The 25,225-nt window shown below is 32.0% G+C and overlaps 3 protein-coding genes and 1 pseudogene across 3 annotated transcripts; all 4 read right to left on the reverse strand.

Annotated features, from left to right (window-relative positions):
- Positions 1-494: 494 nt before the first annotated feature.
- LOC106301606 lies at positions 495-3,907 on the reverse strand. Its single transcript, XM_013738053.1, has 3 exons — positions 3,435-3,907; positions 2,403-3,165; positions 495-1,949 (listed from the first exon to the last, which is right to left on the reverse strand). The coding sequence occupies exons 1-3, from the start codon at positions 3,840-3,842 to the stop codon at positions 1,447-1,449; spliced, it is 1,674 nt and encodes a 557-aa protein (XP_013593507.1). The 5' UTR covers positions 3,843-3,907; the 3' UTR covers positions 495-1,446.
- Positions 3,908-4,270: 363 nt separating this feature from the next.
- LOC106304844 lies at positions 4,271-7,529 on the reverse strand. Its single transcript, XM_013741230.1, has 4 exons — positions 7,108-7,529; positions 6,506-6,753; positions 5,148-5,665; positions 4,271-4,781 (listed from the first exon to the last, which is right to left on the reverse strand). The coding sequence occupies exons 1-4, from the start codon at positions 7,516-7,518 to the stop codon at positions 4,342-4,344; spliced, it is 1,617 nt and encodes a 538-aa protein (XP_013596684.1). The 5' UTR covers positions 7,519-7,529; the 3' UTR covers positions 4,271-4,341.
- Positions 7,530-14,860: 7,331 nt separating this feature from the next.
- LOC106304043 (pentatricopeptide repeat-containing protein At1g71460, chloroplastic-like) lies at positions 14,861-16,316 on the reverse strand. Its single transcript, XM_013740425.1, has 2 exons — positions 15,601-16,316; positions 14,861-15,212 (listed from the first exon to the last, which is right to left on the reverse strand). Exons 1-2 carry the CDS (start codon positions 15,878-15,880, stop codon positions 15,151-15,153), a joined length of 342 nt encoding a protein of 113 aa, XP_013595879.1. The 5' UTR covers positions 15,881-16,316; the 3' UTR covers positions 14,861-15,150.
- Positions 16,317-24,079: 7,763 nt separating this feature from the next.
- On the reverse strand, positions 24,080-24,928 carry LOC106303117 (annotated as a pseudogene).
- Between the last annotated feature and the right edge of the window lie 297 nt (positions 24,929-25,225).

Genomic DNA, 25,225 nt, shown 5'->3' on the forward strand with positions numbered 1-25,225 from the left:
TCGATTTGAGGGATTTCTGGGAAATAAAGAGTTGAATGAAATTAGGGTTTGTTCTTTTTTCAATTTGGGGCTTTTGATGAAGGAACCCGAGGATTTAACGGTTCAATCACGTGTCTAATTAAAAAATTAACGTCGTCTTGATTCTCTGTTAAACAGAGTTAACGCTGTTAGAATCGAGGTGTGAAACTTCCGAAATTCAAAAGTTGATGTATTTTTTGGGTAATGCAATTTAGTCTGTGTATTAAATGGGGAGCCTAAAAAATTCGTGTATTAAAGTAGCAAAAGAAATTCGGTCCGCGTATTTTTAAGGAATTTTCCCTTTATGGAACAAATTATAATAAAGGCGGCCCACAAGAAAGATCGAAATTGATTATAATCCTGTAACAATATGGGCCTATAATCATGAGGCCCATTAATGACATTACCCTAATCTCTCTCTCGCTATAAGAGAGCAAGATCCTCTATAAACCCTAATCATTCAAGTCCCAGTCAAGCCAAGCCGTCGGCATTCTATCTTCTTCCTCTCTCATATCTTAATCTGTTTTCAATAATTTTTTTTGTTTTTTTTTTGTGGTCATTGAGAATCACTCGCTTGCTTTCGAAAGGCGTTGCGCTCTTCGTGTTGGGATTCAGTTTCCCTGAAGGGCGTGTCACCGGAAGCGTACATTCAAAATCTTCAATTCGATCGATAGGGATGTGATATTCGGATCCGTTCGAATTAACAAACCTCGATTCCGATGGCTTTTTTTTACCGGTTAGCCATCGATTCATCGCGTTGAGAAATTTCGAATCTTAAATTAAAAATTTTAAATTAATAGTTTTGGGGATGGGATTTGCTTCAGAATGGTGAACTCTCTTAGATTATAAAAGTGAGAGATGTTCAAGTTTCCGTAGCAAAGATCAATTTGGCCAGAATTAAACAGCTCTGTGTTTATCTCTTCAATGTTCACAGTGTTACCTGTCTTCTGGTATATTCCATTTTTCACTACCTAATCTCATTCTCCCAAGGTTACCAATGAGACTCAAAATGGCCTGATTATTCAATGCCCATTTATAGGCCTAAGTTATTAATTTTAAGGCCCAAATTGGTCAAATAAGGTCGGTTACAATGTGATAGAGATCAAATGTTATACAAATCAAGAATTGCAAGCAAAATGTACATATCATAATTAGGGAAAAAACTTGCATTGTGTTCACATATCTTTAAGAAACATAAAATAAATACGTTCAAATCCAATATTTTATGTTTTTGAAAATTCAAAAAAGAAACAATAACCAGAGAGGAACAATTACACAGAATTGTCTTATTAAAAAAACTCGGTATTGTGATTGCTGATAGATCGCATCTCTGCTCATCCTTGTCTTCAAAATGTGCACATTTCAGCCCTATGGTAGGTACGTGCGTACAGTCTTGTTAAAAGCTATTTGAACTTTTCCTTGAATACTTTAAAAGACTGATAAAGGTTCCTGAAGAAATGTCTTCGAGTGTGGACTGACTCGAGGAAACGGGTTTGCTCTAAACCGACTTCTCATGCTAGTAACAACCTTAAACCACTGGCTTTTTGGATCGCAACTCGCATCTCCTTCTAAACATTTGCAGCTTTTCGTCACAATGTTGTTACTATCCGAATCCACATCCAGACAAACTGATTCTCCATTCTTTTTTATGGACGAGAGCTGCATCTTTGACTCGGACAAAAGTTTCCATCGTGAACAATAAGATTCTGAGAAATACAGACGCAGCTTCACGGACTTTCCTTTCTCATAAGCTTTTAAGCACAATATTTTTTCTTCTGCTAGTGACAAAACTCGTTGAGAAGAAAGTCTAAAGCTTTCTGATCGATCGCAAGAACCTAGCTTAAGTTGAAACAGTGACTTCCTCACGATGCAAAGTCCAGTTGAAGGATGGAATATTATTTTCTTGGGGTGTGTTTCCATTAGACCTGGTCCTGAATATTGCAAACTTGTTTTATTAATGACAACAAAAAACATGAGTGCAACAAAGTTTCTAAACTAAACTTAGTTTTATATATGTAACATGATATCTTTTTTTGAAACACTTTTCTTTTTGAAACACATGTAACATAATATTTAACTTATATTTTTTATAACTAGTGTCTAGTGTAATAAATATAATCAAGATCACATGTAGCAACTAGCCATTATTTTCTACAACTTTTAAATAAACAAATATACAACTCTTAACACATATGAAAATAATATATATATAAATAATCGGGTTATATATATAAATAATCAGGTTTCACATATATAATTTATAACAAAATTTTCAAGATCAACTTAGTTTTGTATGGGTGTAATATAATATCTAATTGTATTTTTAACTCAGGGAAAATGTCAAAAATGTAAATGTATAAGAGCTACAAGTTCTAGTTGTGTACCTCTAAAAGGAGACTGTATAGCAGAAATCATCTGCAGAATTGTTGAGTTTCTTATACTTGACCAACTCCAATCCAAAACTCCATAGGTTTCATCATAACCAATAGTTTTCTCTCTTATGTAATAGCTTCCTGCAAGAGTCCATAGCGCCCAATCTAGATCAAGATCCGCTGCTAAAGCCATAAAACAACTCAGAAACCTATTGTCATTCACGTTGTTTCCTCTTTGATCAATCCCAAACTCGCTCACAAACAATGGAAACCCTTTCTCCAGTAGAAACCCTGACATTTTCATGATGTTTTCGGTTTCTCTCCCGCAAATCTTGTTCAAGTTATCTCCTTCCCAAGAACTCCAAAACCCATACCAATGGATCTCAAACACTAGTTTCCTCCTGAAGGTTACTTCAAACGGTTTGTCTCGGAGAAAAGATAAGTCAGTCTCGTAGTTTAAACCGGAGACAATGACAAGAATGTTCGGATTCACAGAGTGGACTGCTTCAGCGCCTTCTCTCATGTACTTGTACCAGTCTTTGATGTTCTGTTTTGGACCTCTAAGCTCATTCCTTAGACTCATACCAACCACGTTTGAAACATTAGCAAACATTGTTGCCATGTTCTTTAGTCCTCTGATCCAAAGCTGAGGGTTTAAATATCTATCGCCGAAAAAACCGTTTCCATCATTGTCATTGCAACACCAACCAGGTTGGCTTATGTGATTGTCTAAGATCACCAATAATCTGTTCTTTCCAAGGGAAGAAACCACCTCCTGTTTCAGAACAACAACAAAACTCTAACTGATTATTATGTTGAAGAGAAGACTAAGCAGACATTAAAATCTTGAAACTCAGAGATAGTTTTCAAACAAAGATCTTTCTTGCAAGACAAGAAGACTCAAAGAAAAAGTACTATTCTTATCTCTAACCTCCATACTATTCTTGGATCAAGAAGGATAAAAAGTCAACCCTTTCTGAAAATGTATTCTGTATAAAAGGGTCAAAAAACTTTCCTGAGAAAAATTGATTTACTAGTTATTACCTGAAAAGCTTTGATGAGAGGGAGATCAAGAATGTATGGATTATTAGCTTGAAAACCAGAGAGAGCTTCAAGAAGACCAAGCTTGCGAAGAGATTGCCTCACAGTCATAATTCCAGAGAACGATTCATCGGTGGCTAAGTAGAGAGGCCAAGTCAATCTAACGCAATTGAACCCCATTGAGACGATCTTGGCCCCGATCGAATCCAAAGGCTGCTTGCTTAAACCTTCCGCCACCGCAGTTTCAAGATGCGACGGCCAGTTGACGCACGTGAGCTTCACTCGCCGTCCTTTGTTGCCGTCGTCGACGATCCAGCGTGAGTCCGTGGAGAGAGGGAAGGCGAAAGTGATGTTCATGATGAAGAACAGAGGAAATAGAAGAAAAACAGAGATGAAGAAGAATCTTTCCATTGGTCCCTCTCTTTCATTTAACCTCCTTTTACAGCCAACATGTATATATATGTTGTAGTTCAGACAACTTCCAGTTTATTAGTATCAGTTTTGTAATAAGTGGAATGGTCATGTGATTAGTTTATAATTGATTGTGTCTTTTTGTTTTAATGTTTTTCTTATTAAGCTTTGTCTAAAGTCTAGCTATGCGCCTATGCCTATGATTGATTATTCTTCTTTTAATAAAGAGAGTGATGATTCTTTGAAGTTTCATATTTTGTAGGATAAATTGGTTGTTTGTTTGGGGATTATGCCTTAAGATTTTTTTTCGAACCTAATACCATGCTATGGTGCTAAGATGACAATCAAAAATATTCAAATTTTATCATGTTGATCAAATTGGTAAAAGAAACAACAATCACTCATTATAACGAAATATAATAGTCTTTATTAGAAACTTCAACGGAAAATAACATGTAAACAAACTTCATGAGTTACTTGATCAATTGTTAATGATCAGTTATACATCCTCATTTGCTTTATTGACTTTAACGATCTTAAACCACTGGCTCATCGGGTCACACGAGCTGTCTTCGCCGTTCACACACTTGCAGTTGGTAGCCACGAGGTTATTGTCTCCATCTACGTCAAGACAAAGCGAGTTATTGGTTGACTTTGCAGCTAAGAGCATATTCGAGGCTGAGATGGGTTGCCATTGCGACAAACTAGGGATCGAGCAACTCGTCTCACTGAGCTTAACCGGTGCGTTCGGTCCGGTGTTCGCCAAGCAGAGAGGTATGTTTTTAAGTTTCAAAGTGTTTTCAGTAGTGTAGTCCCATGGTTGAGATTGATTGCATCGACCGAGATTGACCTTGGTTGGATCTAAGGAAGATTGTAGCATGCAAAGTCCGGTTAACGGGTGGAAAATAAGATTGCTAACTTCGGGTTGAGGATCCGGTCCTGGTAAACCAAGTTAGTTGACCAAATTATAAAGATATTAAATTGTGTAGGGACAACAACATAACAAAAGGTAATTATTGAAGCTACTACTTCAAATAAATACATATATTGAATTTAACAAATCTTTGTATGTCATGAAATGTAATTAAATTATGAATACTAAAACCAGAATTTAAAAATGTTTTTGAAACCTTAGATATCAACAATATATTATTTTAATAAATTTTAAAATTACTAATAATTAAAATGGCGAAATGTCATTTTTCGATATAATTTTAACTTGTTCTAACTAACTAAAGATTGACTCTGTACTATCATGAAATAGACAACTCGAAAATTTCAAACTAAATCATGAAAATTATTTACCTTGAAGCGTGGATTGAATCAGAGACAATCTTTGCATGAAACTGTTGTTTCGAACACTTATCCAATCTGAATCCAAGACACCGTAGTACTCGGTCATTCCTACCACACCTTCTCTTATATAATAGCTTCCTTGAAGTCCCCAAATCGACCAATCAATGTCATTTTCCGCCGCCCAACCTAATATACATCCCATATACCGATTATCGTTAACGTTTCCGCCTCTCAAATCGATTCCAAACTCACTAAGAAACACCGGGAAGTCCCGGAGGATGAAACCGCCTCCGTCGTCGATGATTTTTAGAATCTCGCCGCATGCGTCGTTAGGGTTTTTAGAACTCCATATATCAGCGTTGGTGAAAGAGTATCGATGGAGCTCAAAGACGAGTTTACCGGAGAAAGTAAGGTTTACATGTATCGATTGGACAAAAGAGAGGTCTGTGTCGTAGCTAAAGCCAGAAAGGATTACAAGTGCGTAAGGGTTTGCTTCGTGAACTGCTTCGGCTCCTTGTTGCATGTACCTACATGCATTTGGAATGAGGCAAAATTAGAGCTATTTTTAATTATATCTCATTTGACATTCCCTTTTTTTTCGAAAAATATAGCAGATATATTTTGTTTTTATGTAACTTTATATTACAATTGCAATATTAAAAAAATTAAGAAATCCAAGTGGGAATATACAAATATATATATTCGAAATACACTCAGTGGCAGAGCTATGTTTAGGGTCAACTTTTTTTTTTTGTTTTTTTCTTGATCCCTGTAATTTTTGCAAATTAATTTTTGTTCATGAAAGTTAAGTAATTGTGGGATAATTTGGCCAAATTTCTATATAGGTTGACCTCTTTTTAGATCAAACCTTTCCTATTGACCCCTTTTTATTTTATTTTATTTCTCTTTTAAATGATATTTTAACGTTTATTTACTGCATTTTCCTACCATTTATTATATTTTTTAATCATTTTGATTATTTCTCACTTTTTACTGTATATATACTATAATATATTTTTAGATAAATAAAAGTTTTGAAGAATCAAAACAAATATAATCCTATTGATCACTCACTAATATTAAAAATAAATATAAACATATGTTGACATATAATATAAAATATTCATATATTTACTCACAACATAAAAAATTTAGTTAAAAATTATAATTCATGAGATTTATAACAAACTGAACTGATATTATTTTTAGTTATAATATTCTTATTAATAATGTTTATAAGATTAATTCTCAAAAAAACAAATAATGTTTATAAGATAAATAATTTAGTATTATTATAGTATTGTTAAATTATTATTTTTATAAAGTGACCCCTTGTGAATAAGAATTTTGGCTCCGTATACACGTACTTGAACCAATCGTCGACGTTTTGTTTAGGTCCTCTAAGTTCGTTTCTGAGGCTCATACCAACGACATTGGATGTATCTTTGAAGGAAGTGGCCATGTAGGTCAGACCGGAGATCCATGTGGCAGGGTCAAAGAATATGTCTCCAAAGAAACCGTTGCCGTCGTCGTTGCCGCAGCACCACCCTGGTTTGGTCAAGTGGTTGTCTAATATCACCATCACGTTGTACTTTCCCAACGTCGTCACCACACTCTGCCAAAAAAAAAGAGTTTTGTTTTTCTCGAAAGGAAGCCAGTTAGTTTAAAAAACGTTTTAAGGTCCACGTACATTCAATTAGCTATCATGCATCCATTTATGTAATTTGATGAGAAAATATGAGTTAAAAAGTGAAAACTACAAAATTTGTAGCGGCTGGTATTTGGGAACTATTATTTAACTACTAGTAATTTTTTGAACTGTTATTAAACTACTAATTGTTGGCATAAAACTTTCATTCATTTATATATGCGAGTTCTTTTATAATTTAGAAAATATATAAAACAATACTATTGAAGCCCTAGATGTGTTATTTTTTATCCAAGAAATCTGAGAAGTTATATATTATACCTGGTAAGCTTCAATGAGTGGAAGATCAATCATGGAAGGGTTATTAGTTTCGAAACCAGAAATGTCAGTGTTAAGACCAAGACTTTGAAAAGAATCCCTCACAGTAACATTAGTAGCCAATGTCACATTTGTAGCCAAGTCAAGTGGCCAAGTTAACCTAACACAATTGAAACCCATTGCCACTATCTTTTGGGCCACGGCATCAACCGGCTGCTTACTAAGCCCTTCCGCCACTGCAGGCTGTAAATGCGCTGGCCAGTTCACACACGCCAGCTTCGTTCTTTCTCCTTTTTCGTCGATGATCCAACGAGAGTTTGTAGAGAGTAGATATGCCATGTTTTTTGTGACAAAGGAGAACAGTAAGAAGATGAAGAAGCTAAACATGCGTTTTAGCATCTTTGTTGTCTTCATGTTAGAGGTGTTTTAAATTTTGCGTTTTGAGTTTTGGGGTTGGTGAATCATATGGAAGAGACATACAAAGCTGGACCAAATTTATAGTGGGGGTAAAAATTAATTACAATTAAATTATTTGTTAACAATTATTATTGTTTTTCAAAATAATAAATAACAGTATATCAGAACATAAACTAAAGATGATATGTGCACACATATATTATTTTTATTGAATATTATTGATATACAAATCTAATATACGTGCTTGAAGTTTCTATTTTACAGATTTTGTATGAGTATTTAGGAATAGTGCAACTAAAATTAAAATGAGACATAGTAATCTTTAAAAAAATATGGAAGACAGTTATTTTAAAAATAAAACTTAATAATATAATATAAAATCACTACCCAAAACACCATATACAAAATCTGTTGGATGAAACTTCCTTTCCAACTATCGACAACTGACTAAAATACTGTGATGCCATCTGGATTACACAAACTACCGAAATGACATAGTAACTTTTTTAAAAGAAATCATCTATAACTGAAACTATTTAACAATAAATATCGACAAAAGAACATTAACAATTAAATGAATTGAGATGAAAAAAATATATACATGAAAGAAGGAAGCTTTTGAAAAGAAGGAAACATGAAATAAGAGAAGGAAACATATCACAACACACTTCTTATGTTAAGTGGAAAATGACACATCCCTTTTATTAAAACATCCCTTTTATTAAAAGATAAACATTCATTAGGATTTAAATTCTCTTTTGTAAGATTTTAAATTACATACATCCCTTTCTTATCTATACTATTAAAGCATGACCTATCCCAAGATTTTTTCTTTGATTTGCTTTGATAATTATTATTTTTTTCCTTTTGACAACAATAACTACAACAAGTTAATTAGATGTACCCACCAATTCAGTTAACCCAATCAGGAGTACTAAATCAACATATAACAAAACAGAAAGAGAACTCATAGCACCACTTACAAGCATGTCCACCATTGTGATTTGTGTTTTTGGTATATGCTTGATCGCGTTCTTATCATTCCTATATTTATGGTTAGCACTTAGCAATATTAATTATGTTTTTGGTATATGCTTGATCGCCGTTCTTATTATTCCTATATTTATGATCAGCACTTAGCAATATTAATTATTGTAAATTATTCACATCTATTAAAGTACTACGGTTCTATTAAACAAATCTTAATATTTAGAAGAATTTATTTATGCTTTTATGGTTTTATCATTTATGTGAGGTATTTCGAATCATTATCACATTGACCAACGGTTCTGTTAAATAAAATTGGTCATATACTATATAAAACCTTTACTTTAATGAGCTCATAACATATGTTATAATATTCACTGGGTCTATAGTTTAGTAGATATCTAAATATGCAATATTGAACCAATTCATAGAAATAATTATTTTTAGACGATATGACATAAATTTCCTAAATATATGTGTTTATAAGACTATAATTTTCAGAAAATCCTAATTATTTTATTTAATTTAATATTTCAAATTTAAATATAGTCAATTTTCTTAAAAACCAGTTAGTAAATATTTTTATAAATATTTTTTTGCGGATTAAATGTTTATCAAATACAAAACGGGTTGGACAAACAGAATAGTCACAAATAAATTAATAGTTTTGTCAACCAAAAAATAATCCCGTGCCCTTAAAACATGAATTAAAAATTTAGTGATGCATTAAACTTGTTTATCCAAACTCGAAATAACAGCTCACGATTTACAAAAAGCTTACTAATTTTTAATTTTGTTGACAGCATAAGCTGAAGTTGTCCAGCTAAACTGAACACATGTGTTGTCTTAGTTTTAACGCATTTATCCACATAATAAAAAAAAAAACATAACTAGATCCATCCACAAACTAAATTTGTTCATGGAAACTTGGTACCTAATTTTAATCCACAATAGATCTCGACCGCGCAACTGCATGCAAATGTTTGTTTTCAGTTTTATATTCGTAATAATTTATTTTAGATCATTAATAGTATATATTTTTAAGAATTTAATCATATATTTAAACGTTTATATAACTATTTCTTTTTAAGAATTTAATCATATATTTAAACGTTTATATAACTATTTCAGATACAATAATTTAATAATTTTATAGTTTATATGTTGTTGTTAATGAATTTTTTAAATTCTTCATATGTATTTGTTGATTCTTATTATATATTTATCTTATTGTATTTACATTTAGTTATTAAAAAATTAATATATGCACGAAACAACATATTTGTAAATTATTTTATATTTAATTTATGCTAAATTCTGACATGCCTTTCAAAGTTAGATTTCCTTTTAGCAATATTTTTTATTTTTATTCATTTTAGGTAATATATTATTAAATAAAAAATATTAATTATATACACGTATTATATAGTTTGCTAATGTTAAGTCGTTCTGTCATCATCTTATTTTTTAAAATGAATATTTTATATTTATGAAAGTAAAATTTATAAATTTATCAATTTGATATAAATTTATATTTTTAGCTCAATATTATAATTTTATTTTAACCTGATTGATTATGATTATAAAATAGATAAAAATAGGATAAAATTTTCATTTTATAAACGATAATTGAATATATATTAATGCATAATAATAGTTCATTGCTAATTACAAAGTAGTGAGAATATTTACATAGACTTTTTGAAAATTAAAATAGTGTTAAAATATTTATCAACAGATTTGTTTGAATAAACTTTAAATATATATATATATATATATATACATATTTAAAATGAAAATTATCATGGTTAAAGTAGTTATAAATATTTTATATTATTAGCATTAATGAAATACATGTTATTTTTTATACATGTATTATATAATTTTCTAATGTTAACCCGTCTTACCAACGTATTATATTTTTGAACATAAATATTTATAATTATTAAAATAAATTATATATAAATTTATTAATTTAAAATAATTTTATCATATAATAATTTATTCTAATACCATTGGTTATAAATATATAATTGATAAAAAATAGGATATAATTTTATTTATTGTATAAATGAAACTGAATATTTTAATATATAATGATATTTCTAATTAATTATGAAAATAGTGAAAAGGGGGGAAGCTGGGCCATATGTCCCCTGTATTTACATATAATTTTTGAAAATTAAGATCTTGTTAAAAAATTTCAAACAGATTTATTAGATTTTTAAAATATATATTTTTATATTTAAAATGAAAAGATATTATAATTAAAATAGTTCGAACAATCTATGTGTTATTATTTTTAATAAAGTACATTTAATAAAATTTATAAAGGATGGTCCAAATTAAAAAGTTACACATGAAATAAGTCATGACTTCTATTTTAATAGAATATTTGTTAATTTTTAAACATTTATTATTTAGTTTGCTAATGTTAACCCATCTTACCAACTATTTTAATAGAATATATATTAATTTTTATACATGTATTATTTAGTTTGCTAATGTTAACCCATCTTACCAACATATTATATTTTTGAACATAAATATTTATAATTATTAAAATTAATTATATATAAATTTATTAATTTAAAATAATTGTACCATATTTAGCTCAATATAATAATTTGTTTTAATACGATTGATTATAATTATATAATAGATAAAAAATAGGATAGAATTTTTATTTTTATTTTGTAAATGATAACTGAATATTTTAATGTATAATAATATTTCAAAATTAATTATGAAATTAGTAAAAATATTTACATATGATTTTTGAATATTAAGATCTTGTTAAAAAAATTCAAACAGATTTGTTAGATTTTTTAAAATATATTTTTAAATTTAAAATGAAAAGATATCAAAAGATATTATAATTAATATAGTTCAAAAATTCTATGTGTTATTAGTTTTAATAAACTACATTTAATAAAATTTATAAAGGATGGTGCAAATAAAAAAGTCACACATGAAATAATTCATGACTTCTATTTTAATAGAATACTAGATCTTGATCCGCGCAACCGCGCAAAATTTTTTTTTCATTTATTTTTATATAAATATTTTGCTTTCAATTCTAAATTGGTATATATTATAATATATGTGTCTATCAATTTTTAAAACATAATAAGTTTACGGTTTTTTTCATTGAATAGATTGCTTCAAACTTTCACATGTATTTAAATCTTCTTCTATATATATATTTGCGGATTATTATTTCATTATTAAAATCGTAACTATATATATAAAGATTAGTAAAATATTGTTTTACTGTAATACTCAAAGATATTGTAACATTTTACAAATTTAGAAAGTTTTTATAAAATTTAACTTTTCGCTTCATAGATTTATATTATCAAGTAAATAATTAAACATTTAATTTTTGTTTAATTTTTAAAATAAACTATATAGTTTAAAATTTGTTTTCACTGGTTTAATGTAATACAAATTAATCATTATTAGATAATATGATTTTTGTTTTTTTAAGAAAATTCTTTATAATTTTAAAGGTTAACATCAACAAATATTTAAATATTTAATATATGGAGGTATAGTATTACAACATTAAATTATATCTATTTAATTTATACTATCTATAAATCAAATGGATCTTCTATTCTTTAAATCCAATTATTGATAGCCCAATAAAAATTTCTATTAGGTCCAAAATTTAAATGATAAGAATAGAGATTAAATGTAACATGACCTTTTAGGAATAGGTCCATTAGGTCCATTTTTTAAAAAATCACGCATGAATCAAAGTTGTGACTTCTCTTTTAATATATAAGACTAGATCTCGACCCGCGCAACCGCGCAGATTTTTGTTTTCATTTATTTTTATATAAACATTTTTTTTCAATTCTAAATTGGTATATATTATAATATATATGTGTCTATCAATTTTTAAAACATAATAAATTTTAAGGTATATTTTTTTATTGAATAGATTGTTTCAAACTTTCACATGTATTTGTATCTTCTTCTATATATATATTTTTAGATTATTCTTTCATTATTAAAATCGTAACTATATATATATATATATATTTATCGAGTAAATAAATTAACATTTAGTTTTTTGTTTAATTTTCAAAATAAACTATATAGTTTAAAATTTGTTTTCACTGGTTTAATGTAATACAAATTAATCATTATTAGATAATATGATTTTTGTTTTTTTAAGAAAATTCTTTATAATTTTAAAGGTTAACATCAACAAATATTTAAATATTTAATATATGGAGGTATAGTATTACAACATTAAATTATATCTATTTAATTTATACTATCTATAAATCTAGTGGATCATCTATTGTTTAAATTTATTTATAGATAGCCCAATAAAAAATTCTAGTAGCCCTAAAATTTAAATGTAACATGACTTTCTATGAATAGGTCTATTAAGTCCATTTTTAAAAAAATCACACATGAATCAAGGTTTTGACTTCTGTTTTAAAATATAAGACTAGATCTCGATACGCGCAACCGCATGGTTTTTTTTTCCATTTATTTTATATAAAAATTTTGTTTTCAATTCCAAATCGGTATATATTATAATATATATGTGTCTATCAATTTTTAAAACATAATAAGTTTACGGTATATTTTTTCATTGAATAGATTGTTTCAAACTTTCACATATATTTGTATCTTCTTCTATATATATATTTTTGGATTATTATTTCATTATTAAAATCATAACTATATATATAAAGATTAGTAAAATATTGTTTTATTGTCATATTCTAAAATATTGTAACATTTCAGAAATTTAGAAAGTTTTTAAAAAATTAAACTTTTCGTTTCATAGATTTATATTAATTAGTAAATAATTAAACATTTAGTTTTTGTTTAATTTTTAAAATAAACTATATAGTTTAAAATTTGTTTTCATTGGTTTAAGGTAGTAAAGATTAATCATTGTTAGATAATATGATTTTTGTTATTTAAATTTTTTTTTTATAATTTTAAAAGTTAACATCGACAAATATTTAAATAATTAACACATGGATGTATCGTATTACAACACTAAATTATATCTATTTAATTTATACTATCTATAAATCCAATGAATCATCTATTGTTTAAATCCAAGTATTGATGACCCAATAAAAATTTCTGGCAGACCCAAATTTAAATTATAAAATTAGAGATTAAATGTAACATGACTTTCTACGAATAGGTTCATTAGATCTATTTTTAGAAATATCACACATGAATCAAAGTTGTAACTTCGGTTTTATTATATAATATATATATGCTAAATTTGTCTTCATAAACTGAACGTTTAAATATGCGGTCCACCATAACTATATTATAATAATTTCTTTCATGAAATTTGGATTACTTTTGGAGAAAGTTCATACCCGAAAAATTGGGGCTGAAAACGGTAGGGAATCAGTTAGTGAAATCCAATATGTGGACATACCATTTTTCGACCGTAGCCTCTTCCTTTTTCTTTTGTTTCTCTACTAGGGGGCGACTGGTTTTCCCGCTACCACCCGCAAACGCAGCTTTTGCGGTTGGTAGCTCCCTAAACAAGTGGAGTAAATTAACGAGTGATCGGTTATTTTTAGAGTAATGAGAGAAATACAAATAGGTGGAAAATGGAGGAAAGTAAATAGAGTAAATATGTTTACTCTTAGATAGGAGAGAGTAAATATGTATCTATGTTTTACTCTATTTAAATAGTAATTAGAAGAAAAGCATGAATAAATATTTTCACTTGAAAAAAAAAAAAAAATTCACTTGATTGGTAGTTTTGTAGAATAACCAAGAGTAAAACATTTTTCATCTTACATTTTTACTACAGAAGTGACATTCAGTCACATCATTTATGTCAGAGAGCCACTATAATACCTTAATTTAATAGCCAGTACTTCCATAGAACACCATTATCCTATAGATCCTTTTTAGGGTCTCTTATTTTTTTTTAATACTTTTTAATTGTAAAAATGAATTAGGAGACTGAAATAAAAAACCCGAAAATTTACGTGCTCCATTGTAAGTATCTTATTTAAGAGTTCTTAAAAAAAGAAATTTAATTAAACACCAAATTTTTTTGATTTTATTATTAAACTTAATTTTTTTTTTAAACATATTACGAGATAACATTTTAAACATTGATTTTAAAATAAAAACATAAAAAATAAAAACAAAGAATTTGTTTGATGACTTTGTAAGAAGAATGAAAATTGTTTTGTGATTAAATAGAACTTGTGCATGATTGTGAGAATGAGAGAAGAAAAAACTTGTTTGATGAGTGAATGACTTTGTCTATAAAATGACCAAGCTAAATAAACACATATATATATATATATATATAGAACAACACAACAACAATACTAAACTTAGAGATGAGAGAGAGTAACCACAAACACAGAGACACATACAATGGATCATTGTAACGTTTCCTATATATGGGACAGCCTCTCAATATGAAGAGACAGAACCAAACTTAAAACCACAAACACAGAGAGATATAACCAATAGTTGTAGCTTTCCTATGAGACAGCCTCTCAGTATGAAAAAAACTTCTAAAGGGCACAATTTTATTTACACTAACTTCCATTTTAATCTATCTAAAACTCAGAAACAAACATAAGAAGCTACAACTTCATATTAGCAGTTGAAGCTAGCTTATAACTCACTACAACATTGTAGCCCAAAGCTAGCAATCCTCCAAGTGTCATCCGACCACCCTGCTAGACAATAGCAACCAAGTCACACAGAGAAGCGTTGTGAGGAATATCTTTAAAAAAGATATGTTCAAGCTGGCTGCCACTAGGACCATAGCCATGATGCTTTTCAGCAGAGACTATCAGAAATTAACAAAATCAAGGAAAAATAGTGCACCAGAAACCATAAACATTGTAATTATAACAGAGTTTGGATAAATCCCTCCTTGACTTATCATCATCCTAAACAACCCCAATGCTTCCCACTGCCTTTTGTTGTGAGCCAATCCAGCAATCATCGCCCCCCAAGAAACTATATCCTTCTCTTTAATCTCATCAAACACTCTACGCGCAAGCCCTACTTGACCACATTTAAAGTACATATCAACAACCGAAGTCTTGAGAAACTCACTACTAAACAAACCGTTCTTAACCGCAAGAGCATGCGTCTTCAACCCTTGCCTCAAAGCAGACGCGCCAGCAAAGCTCTTAAACACGTTAGACAAACTATAAACATTCAAATCAACCCCTTGCTCTCTCATCTCCGCAAACGTAGAAACAACATCCTTATACCTCCTCTTCCCAGATATCACCGTCCCTCTAAGCAGCGCGTTCCAAGAATAAACATTCGAGCTAGAACTTTCGTCGAACACCTTCTGCGCATCCTCAATTGAACCGCAAGCAGTGTACATATGAACAAGCTTCGTCCCAAGGAACTAGATTTTCTCTAACCCGTTATCTGTATGTGAACGTGGACCTGCTTGCCGTGAACGAGCGACTTCCGGCGAACACAGGCGGTTAAAAGCGCGGAGAAAGTCGTCGCGTTTACGGGGATCCCTCTCTGTTCGAGGTAGTCTAGGATGGTGAGAGCGTAACATCTCGTCGGAGAAGCGGTTCTCCGAGTAACTGGGAAGCGGGACCGTCTCACGCACATGTTCACAGTCGCCGATCGGAAGGAAAGCAAATGTGCGCGACTGAAAGAGAGCTGGTGTATCGCCGGCGAACGGAATCCGGTGGAAACGGCGGAGGAGGACGTCGACGCGTGGAGGCATCTGAGTCGTGTAGTAGCCATGAAAATCGTATCGGCGACTTCAACGTTTTGGTTTCGGTGGCTGCACCAAATTAAGAAACTTCTCCTATTCAGGAGAAATAATAACCACCTCTTGTTTTAATAGCTATTTTTCTTTTTCTTTTTAATCTTAACTATGCTAAGAGACTCGATAAAAACTTGGGATAATGATGTTCTTAGAGTATGATTATTAGAGGGTTTTTAGGACGGAATTTTTATATTCCGCTAAGAACTCCACCCTAAGAACCCCCAATAATCACGTTCTTTGTTACTAAAAATTGGATATCTAACTGATTTACTATTAATAATTTTAATATAATCTAATTAATGATTAAATTTTAAATAAAAAATAAAGGGAACTAATCATATACGAAGATAGTATCTCCATCTTTTTTGTTGGAGTTCTCCTCCAAGCAGCACTTAGTTTTCTGACAAGTTATGATCTGAATAATATCAGCTTAATATTCACGGACCATAAGGTCGAGTAGGGATGTCAAAATGAGTTAGCTAGCTACCATAAGGTCGAGTAGGGATGTCAAAATGAGCTAGCTTCAGCTCAGTTCATAGTGAGCTCAGATCTTTCATGAGCTAACTCAACTCATTTATTATATGAGCTTCAATATGTAAACTCGAACTTAGATCATCTAGATCATGAGTTAAACGAGTTAACTCACAATCTAATAAAAAAATAATTATCATAAAATAAATATTAAACTAAGGTTTATTAAGTTTTATAATATTAAAAGTATGATTTCTATACTATTTATCTATGTTTTATAAAATTTAAATGTAAAAAAAATATATTAAATTCCTAAATTATCTCTTAAGAATATTTTGTTTTACATATAAATTTAAAGATATTATGAGATAATGAGCATATAAAAATTTCTTTTACATTTTCTATATATATCTAATTTTTTTTTGGTTTTATTAAATTTTAATTTTAGAAGATAAATGTGATTAATATAGAAATTATCTTTTTTTTACATAAGAAAAATAGAAGCTTCCAATATATATATAATTTTAAGTATAAAAATAACATGTTCACTAAAGATTGTTCATATAACTTGTGATCTAATTTAAGTCGCTCATTAAACTCATTTATTAAATGAGCATGAAAAATAGAACTCGTGCTCTTGAAAAATTGAGCTGAGATAAGCTATCTCATGAGTTATAACTCATTTTGACACCCCTAAGGTCAAGTATATATACAAGTAGGAGGATCCTAAATGTAATGAGATAAGGAAATACAATAACCCGTATATATCGGTTTAGGAAACATAACATATTCCAATACCCCCCTCAAGTTGGAGCATGAAAATTTAAAATGCCCAACTTGAATATGAAATTCTCAAATTCCTTTCTTCCTAATGCCTTCGTTAAAATGTCAGCCATTTGATCCTTTGTAGACACATGGTATGGCTCGATCACTCCTTTAAGATTCTCATCACGAACTGAGTGACAATCGACTTCAATATGTTTCGTACGCTCATGAAAAACATGATTCAAACTGATATGAATCGCAGGCTTGCTATCACTTTGTATCGTCATCAGCCATTTATGATCAAATCATATCTCGAGTAGTAACGCTCTTACCCACTTCAGTTCGCGTCTAACCTCATGCATAGCTCGATATTCAACCTCCGCTGATGAACATGAGACAGTGTCTTGCTTCCTAGTTTGCCATGAGATAGGAGAAGAACCAAGTTGTATGATCCATCCAGTAAGTGATCGCCTTGTCAGGGGACACGCAGCCCAATCCGAGTCACACCAGCCAGTAAAATGAAGAGATGGTTCAGTTTCAAGAGTATACCTTGAGCCATGGTTCCTTTTAGATATCGAACAACTTTTAAAGCTGCAAGCCAGTGTTCTTGAAGAGGACAACGCATAAACTGGGACAAGATATGTATTGCATAAGTAAGATCAGGTCTTGTTGCAGCAAGATAGATGAGACGTTCTACCAGACGTTGGTAACTCTCTGGATCCGCAAGTAGAGGACCAAAAGCAAGACTCAACCGATGGTTCTGATTAATGGGTGATCCACCCGGATTACACCCGAGGAGACCCACCTCTGAAACAATATCAATGGCACACTTCCGTTGACACAGATATATACCTTTGGGACTCCTGGAGACTTCTAGTCCAAGAATTTTTTAGAACCCCTAGATCCTTCATGTGAAAACAAGTTGACAAGTAGTCTTTGAACTCTTGGATTTTCGATGGAGAGTTTCCAGATATGATTAAGTCATCCACATACACCAGAACCCATAACGATGCTCCTTTCTTCGAGTAAACAAACAGAGAATAGTCTGACTTCGTCTGAGAAAATCCATATGTACGTAGAGCGTCAGCGAGTTTAGAAAACCAACATCAAGGCGATTGTTTGAGCCCATAAAGTGATTTTCATAAATGACATACTCTTGCTTCATTAGGAGAGCCAAAAACTTGAGGTAACTTCATATATACTTCCTCATCCAAATCGCCATGGAGGAAAGCATTATGTACATCCATCTGATGCACTTCATGATTCATTTTAGCTGCAAAATCCAAGAACAATCGAACCGTAGTCATTTTAGCTACCGGTCAGAAGGTTTCAGTATAATCCAATCCTTCTGTTTGGTGATTCCCTAAGACCACCAGTCTGGCTTTATATCTTTCAATGGTTCCATCAGCTTAAAATTTTATCGTAAACACCCATTTACTACCCAAAGCTTTCTTTCTCGGTGGTAAGAACTCAAGATCCCAAGTGTGCTGATCTTCTAAAGTTCAAATTTCAATTCCTGGTGCATCGCGCCAGACCTTATCTTTCTAGCTTCATTGAATGTCTCGGTTCAGCTTGAGCTATTTAAGCCATCAGAAAATTTTGGTGTTTTCCCGAAATATTAGCTCATGATAAGTAATCAAAGATAGGATAAACTGGACCTGAGAGATTCTGTGGAGATGACGAGGGTGAAACGAGAGAGGGAGAAGAGATGTGTACTGTATTAGCAACATAAGCTTTTAGAGAGTTGAAGGTTTCTTAACTCGATGACCTCTGCCAAGTATTTTTCTGAAACTTGTACATTTTATGTATTTCCAGTAGTAATAGGTATGTCTGGAGCAGGCGCAGGATGCTCAAACTCCACCTCGGAACCAGCATCATTGTCTACATGAGGCAGAACAAGAGACGAGATCAGAGGATACGTAGTACTCGTCTGAAATGGGAATATTTTCTCCCGAAAGACCACATCTCTTGACGTAAATACTACCTTGCGTTCTAAGTCGTATAATCTCCAACCCTTCTTTCCGTATGGGTAGTCTAAGAACACACATCGATGACTGTGAGAACTGAACTTATCACCTTTGTGATCAAGGTTGTGCGCAAACGCTAGACATCCAAAAATGCGCAAGTGTTTGTACGAAGGAGTCGTTCCATACAATATTTCAAACATAGTTTTATTATCCAGTAGAGAAGAAGGAGTTTTATTTATGAGATGACCATCTGCAAGAATACACTCACCCTAGTATATAATAGGGAGATGAGCCTGAAATTGCAATGCTCTTGCTATGTTAAGGATATGTATGTGCTTCCGTTCAGTACGACCATTCTGCTGAGGCGTATGGACACATGACGTTTCATGTATGATCCCATGTTCTTGAAAGTAACTCATTATCACTTCGTATTGTCTTAACGTTTATGGAAAATTGACGTTCGATCATGGAGAAGAATTCATGCAAATGCTGAGCATTTTTTGCTTTATCTGGTAGGAGATATAACCAAACTGCACGTGAATAATCGTCAACAATAGTAAAAAATAATGAGATCCACAGAATGCAGTAGTACGATAAAGCCCTCATAAGTCACAATGAATCAAATCAAAAACTGCATTCACTTTATTAGAACTTTCTGAAAAAATCTGTCGAGTTTGTTTCGCTCGTAAACACACATCACAATTCTGAAATAAGATATCACTATCACTAGATAAGCTACGTAAACCCGGGACCAGGCTGGTACGCAGAGATGGATGGTACATGCGACTATGCCACAAAGTAAGATCATCGCCAGACGTTTGTATGTAGAGCCATTGGAACTTCAATTCCCCGAAACCAGTACAGTCTCTCTCTCTCTCGTTAACCCACTCCAATCAGCATCCTCGAAGTGCGGTCCTGCAAAATCAGAAGTTTATCCGTTACTTGACCGACCAGAGGGTTATCGGTGACGAACTGACCAAAGGAATCAGGTTTGTATGAAAACCAGGAGTCAAATAAACATTCATAAGAGATAAATGTAAAGTAAGTCGAATAGTGCCATGTTTTTGTAGAGAGAACACTCGACCCAGCAGGTAATACAACCGATTGGATCAATGTCCTTAATCTCTTCAAGAAGATCGAATCTTCCTGTTATATGGTGTGTGGCTCCAATATCTAAAATCCAAGAAACATCATCCTTACCACTTAAATGATCAGTAGGCTGGGTGCTGTTGATAACACGTTTTATGAGCTGCCATTGCTCATCAGTATAACTTGACGTTCATTGTCAGTAATTGCTAAGTTGAAACCAGCAGACGCCGAATTGACGTTAACAATTTGAGTAGGGTTCGTGCGAGGTGCATTGCCACGACCGCGGCCCATTGGAGCATTCTTGTTACGCGTCTTATCATCATACCAATCAGGATATCCTACCACCCTGAAGCATGCTGATTCCTCGTTTCCCTTACGTCCAAAGATGGTACACTGACGTGACCAGTCACGGTTTCCTGGCCCAGTTCGAGCTTAAAACCATTGATTCCACTTTGTCTTGATACATTCTTGAGTATGAAGGAGTATTTGGAGGGTAACGAGACAGTTGCACATGTGAAGCGGAGCTCATAACAGCAGCTTCCTAATTGACTGCAACTCGGATTGTCTCGTTCTGAAGGACAGTTTGATAGACACTGTCAAGGTCATGTAAAGGTGAGATCGCGCAGATTTGAGACATAATAACTCCATGAACAGAGTCATCAAGCCCTGGTAAGAAGTCATGAACACACAATGTCTCAGCCTCTTTTTCATGTGATGTGTTGAGATCGCATGTACATCTTCCACATTCGCAGCGTTTTATGTTTAGACATTATGCGATACTATCCATAGCTTAGTTAATTTGCCAAAATACTCATCCACTGTTGACCCATTATGTTTACATGTTGCAATAGAGTTAAAGAGTTGTTCAAGAATCAAGACGAGCTCCACTCTTGATGGATAAACGCTTTTTTGATGATGTCCCATAGGTCTTTAGCCACTTATCGAGTCGAGATAGTTAAACGAAGCTTGGGATTTATGGTTTGCTTAATCCAACCAACAAGGAGATGATTGTTGGCGGTCCAATCCTCAAGATAATCAGAATCAGCAGCCGACTTTGGTATGGTACCATCAAGAAAACCAAACTTTTTACTTGAACTGATAGCCATTCACAGCTTGATAGCCCATTCCTCGTAGTTGTTCCCATTGAGAAGGGGGTGAGAGATCACATCTCCTGGATTGTCTCTGGAGGTTAGATTGTACGGAGAGATACTCTTCCGCTTAGGTTCTTCGACGTCAGGTGCCATATCAAAGGTTTAGAAGAGATATAAGAGGCCAAGATGCTTTATGTGAAGATGATATGAAATAATCTGTTTTTGTGAAGAAAAAACAGAGAACGTAAAAAAGCAGAGAGCCTTGAAAAAGAAGAAAATTATTTAGGATTTTAGATTGCTTATCTGATACCATGACAAGTTATATGATATGAATAATATCAATTTAATATTCACTGACCATAACGTCGAGTATATATACAAGTAGGAGGATCATAAACCTAATGAGATAAATACAATAACCCGTATATATCAGTTTAGGAAACATAACATATTCTAATAGATTCTAATATTTTCTCTGTCCCATTTTCCTAACTTAGGGATTATTGGTTTGGTTCGGTTTGGTTTGAATCCAAACCAAACCAACCGAAGTTAAACCGATCCAAACCAAACCGTGCTCTTTACATAACCCAATTAGTTCATGTTTTACTCAACCCGAATGGTTTGGTTTGGTTTGAATTCAAACCGAACCAAACCGAACCAAACCAATAATCCAATATATTTTTATCTATAAATAAATATATAAATATATATATGTAAACATATTGTAAATTTTAGTTAAAGTTTTGTTTTCCATTTTTTCTTAACTTCCATATATGTTAAAAAAAATCCAAATATGATTCAAATAATCGTAATACCTAAAGATTGTACTGAAAACAAAACCTAAAAACTATAAGCATCTAAATCGTAGCTATCTCGTTTCGTTCATCTTCTCCAATTTTCATTCTCTAAATTATGTAACAGTTATTATAGGATCAATAAAAACAAAAAGGTTTATGCAAATAGTCTTTTAGTTAGTAGGTTTTGGAATGCTTACAAGTCTTTGTTACGCTAATTAGATTACAAATAGTATGCTCTTTGCTTATTATGAATTTCTTCCTTTGACGTGGTTAAGAGTTTTGTCATCGAGCTTGTTTTTTGTTTCATAGATTTTTAAAGAAAACCAAACTAAATCAAAACCAAACCGAACTTAACCGAACCAAACTAAACCCAAACCGAACCCAAACCAAAGCTACTTTGTTTTTAATTGGGTTGAGTTTTATAAAACCCAAATTAACCGAACTCAAACCGAATCCGAAACTAAACCGATATGCCCACCCTAGTTTTGTGCATGTAATTGTATTGTTTGTTTTTTGATAAAGTTAATTTTGTCATGTTGTCTATAATTGTCTACGAATGGAGGATCGAAAGTTATACATGTTGATTAGGTAGATCTAACAATGACCATAGTATTCATTTCTTTGTTATTTTTTAATCTTATATTGGTATAGATTTGATTGACCTCTAGCGTAAAAATGATCAAAGATAACCGAACTTTTGTAGTTGTTAAGTTACAGTTAAAATAGTGTAAGGAAAAGGGTTTAAATTTTGATTTTTAAATTTTTAAATGTATATGTACAGTAAATAAAATAGTTTTCTTAGTTTACACGGATTTTATTGTGAAACTTCTCAAATGTAGTCTTTTTTGTAAAATTAAAGTAATAAGTGAAGATATGTATATATTTATATTGTTATATAACTATTTAGTATAGAGTTTTAGCGATTTTTTAATAAAAATGGTTTTGTGGTTTTTTAAAAAAAAATCAATCGCAGACCAAAAAAGAAATTGGTATAGCTTTATGTTTCAAGAAAATAAACTGGGTTTAAATTGTTTAGGTTTGAAATTTGGTGGGGCTTGGAACATTAGTTTTCTCTGCTTCTAACTCAACCGTTAGGTCGTTTTATTTTTCATCGTCGGGAGAGCTTCTAGGTTTCCAGTTATTAATTTAACCCAATGATCGTCCACCCCGCCAAAGGCATCTAGGAGCATAGTCCCGCGCTTCCGAAAATATATTTTTTCAATATGGAACATTATTGTATCAAACATGAGTAAATGTATATAAACTGACCAATGCTTTGACTTGTGGTTCCTTGCTGCAATTGTTTTAAGTAACTTTGCGCAATGGTTAATATGGTGTCATGAAATTATTGAAATACTTTAGATTTTGTATGAATGGTCATTAAAGCTAATTTTGTTTAACTAAACTAAACCCTACAATTCACACAATTTATGTAAATCAAATTATATTAACACAATCATATATAGATCACAAGATTTTCTCATAATATTAATAAAAGTCTTAAGACTCCAAAAAGATTGACAACAGTCTTAAGACTCAATTGACCAAAAGCAAGGCCAAATCAAATAAAAAACATTGAAAAAGCTCAAGAAACCTCTGCATCTGTAAGTAAACTTACTTCGCCTTTGTCTTAGATTTCTTGAGAAGACTGGAAGTTCTGAACTCATCATCGTCTCTAATAAAGCTCAGAGAATGGTTAGAGGAACTGTGGTGAGGTGCCAAATAGAGTGAGCATCGAAGTAGCCTCCATACGAAGGGAAGTCATATATCTCTAATAGCATAGCTAAACCTGAAGCTATCACAACCACCCACAGTTTCCAATTAGAAGGATGCCTTGAAACAGCTGCCCATCTTGCCCATAGGAAAAGCTGAGCGACTCCCATGGCCACACACACAATCATGTTCCAACCTGTAAACAACATTGAACTCACAGAGAATGTGGAGAAAAAAAATGGAACTGGTTTCAGATAGGGGAAAGAGTTCTCTGTATACCATAATCAAGTTTGTAGAAGTTAATGTACAGTAAGTGGGTGGTGACTAAAGCTAGTACTGGAGCGGATACCATGACTCTTGCAGCCTCCACCCGAACATCAAAGGTTCTTAGGATGGATACGATGAGTGAGAATCCGAGAACGGCTATTGCAGATGAGTAGTCCAACCTCTTTGTGATGTCAACATTGCTGAGAAACCATAGAGACAGATCACCAGAAGATTGAGGATGATAAAAGTAATGTGTAGATGATTACCGAGTGTGGAAAACTGCACTCCAGAACCAAGAGTTCATGGACAGAAACCAACATATTCATAGTAACCCGTCCTATCTTGTTTGAGAGGCAACTTATAGTATAGTGTAATGAAGAAGGAGAGCCAGCCATGGAAATGCATCGCTAAGCTTAGCACAGAGAAAGTAACAGAAGCAGAGTCATGACAATGACCATGGGCTCTTCTCATCATGGCTACCATGTCTGTTTCCTGAACAAATTCATTAATTATTCCAGTTCTCTAAACATAACATCTAAATGTTGTAGCTTCTCAATCTTACCATGGTAGTCTCCATTGAGCCAGACATGCAATGTGTGGCCAACGTTAGAATCTCTAACAGTAGGCTTGCCTCCTTTATTTTTAAGGTCACTGTCATCTATCTTGAACCTATAATATAGAAAATTAATCAGATAAAATTTTTATGTTTCTTTTTGATGTTTCTTCTTGAAATTCTAATTCATAAAAAGAAATCAGACTTGTACGCTTACTTTGTTGTGT

Source organism: Brassica oleracea, chromosome C7 (assembly GCF_000695525.1).
Source record: "Brassica oleracea var. oleracea cultivar TO1000 chromosome C7, BOL, whole genome shotgun sequence".
NCBI lineage: Eukaryota > Viridiplantae > Streptophyta > Magnoliopsida > Brassicales > Brassicaceae > Brassica > Brassica oleracea.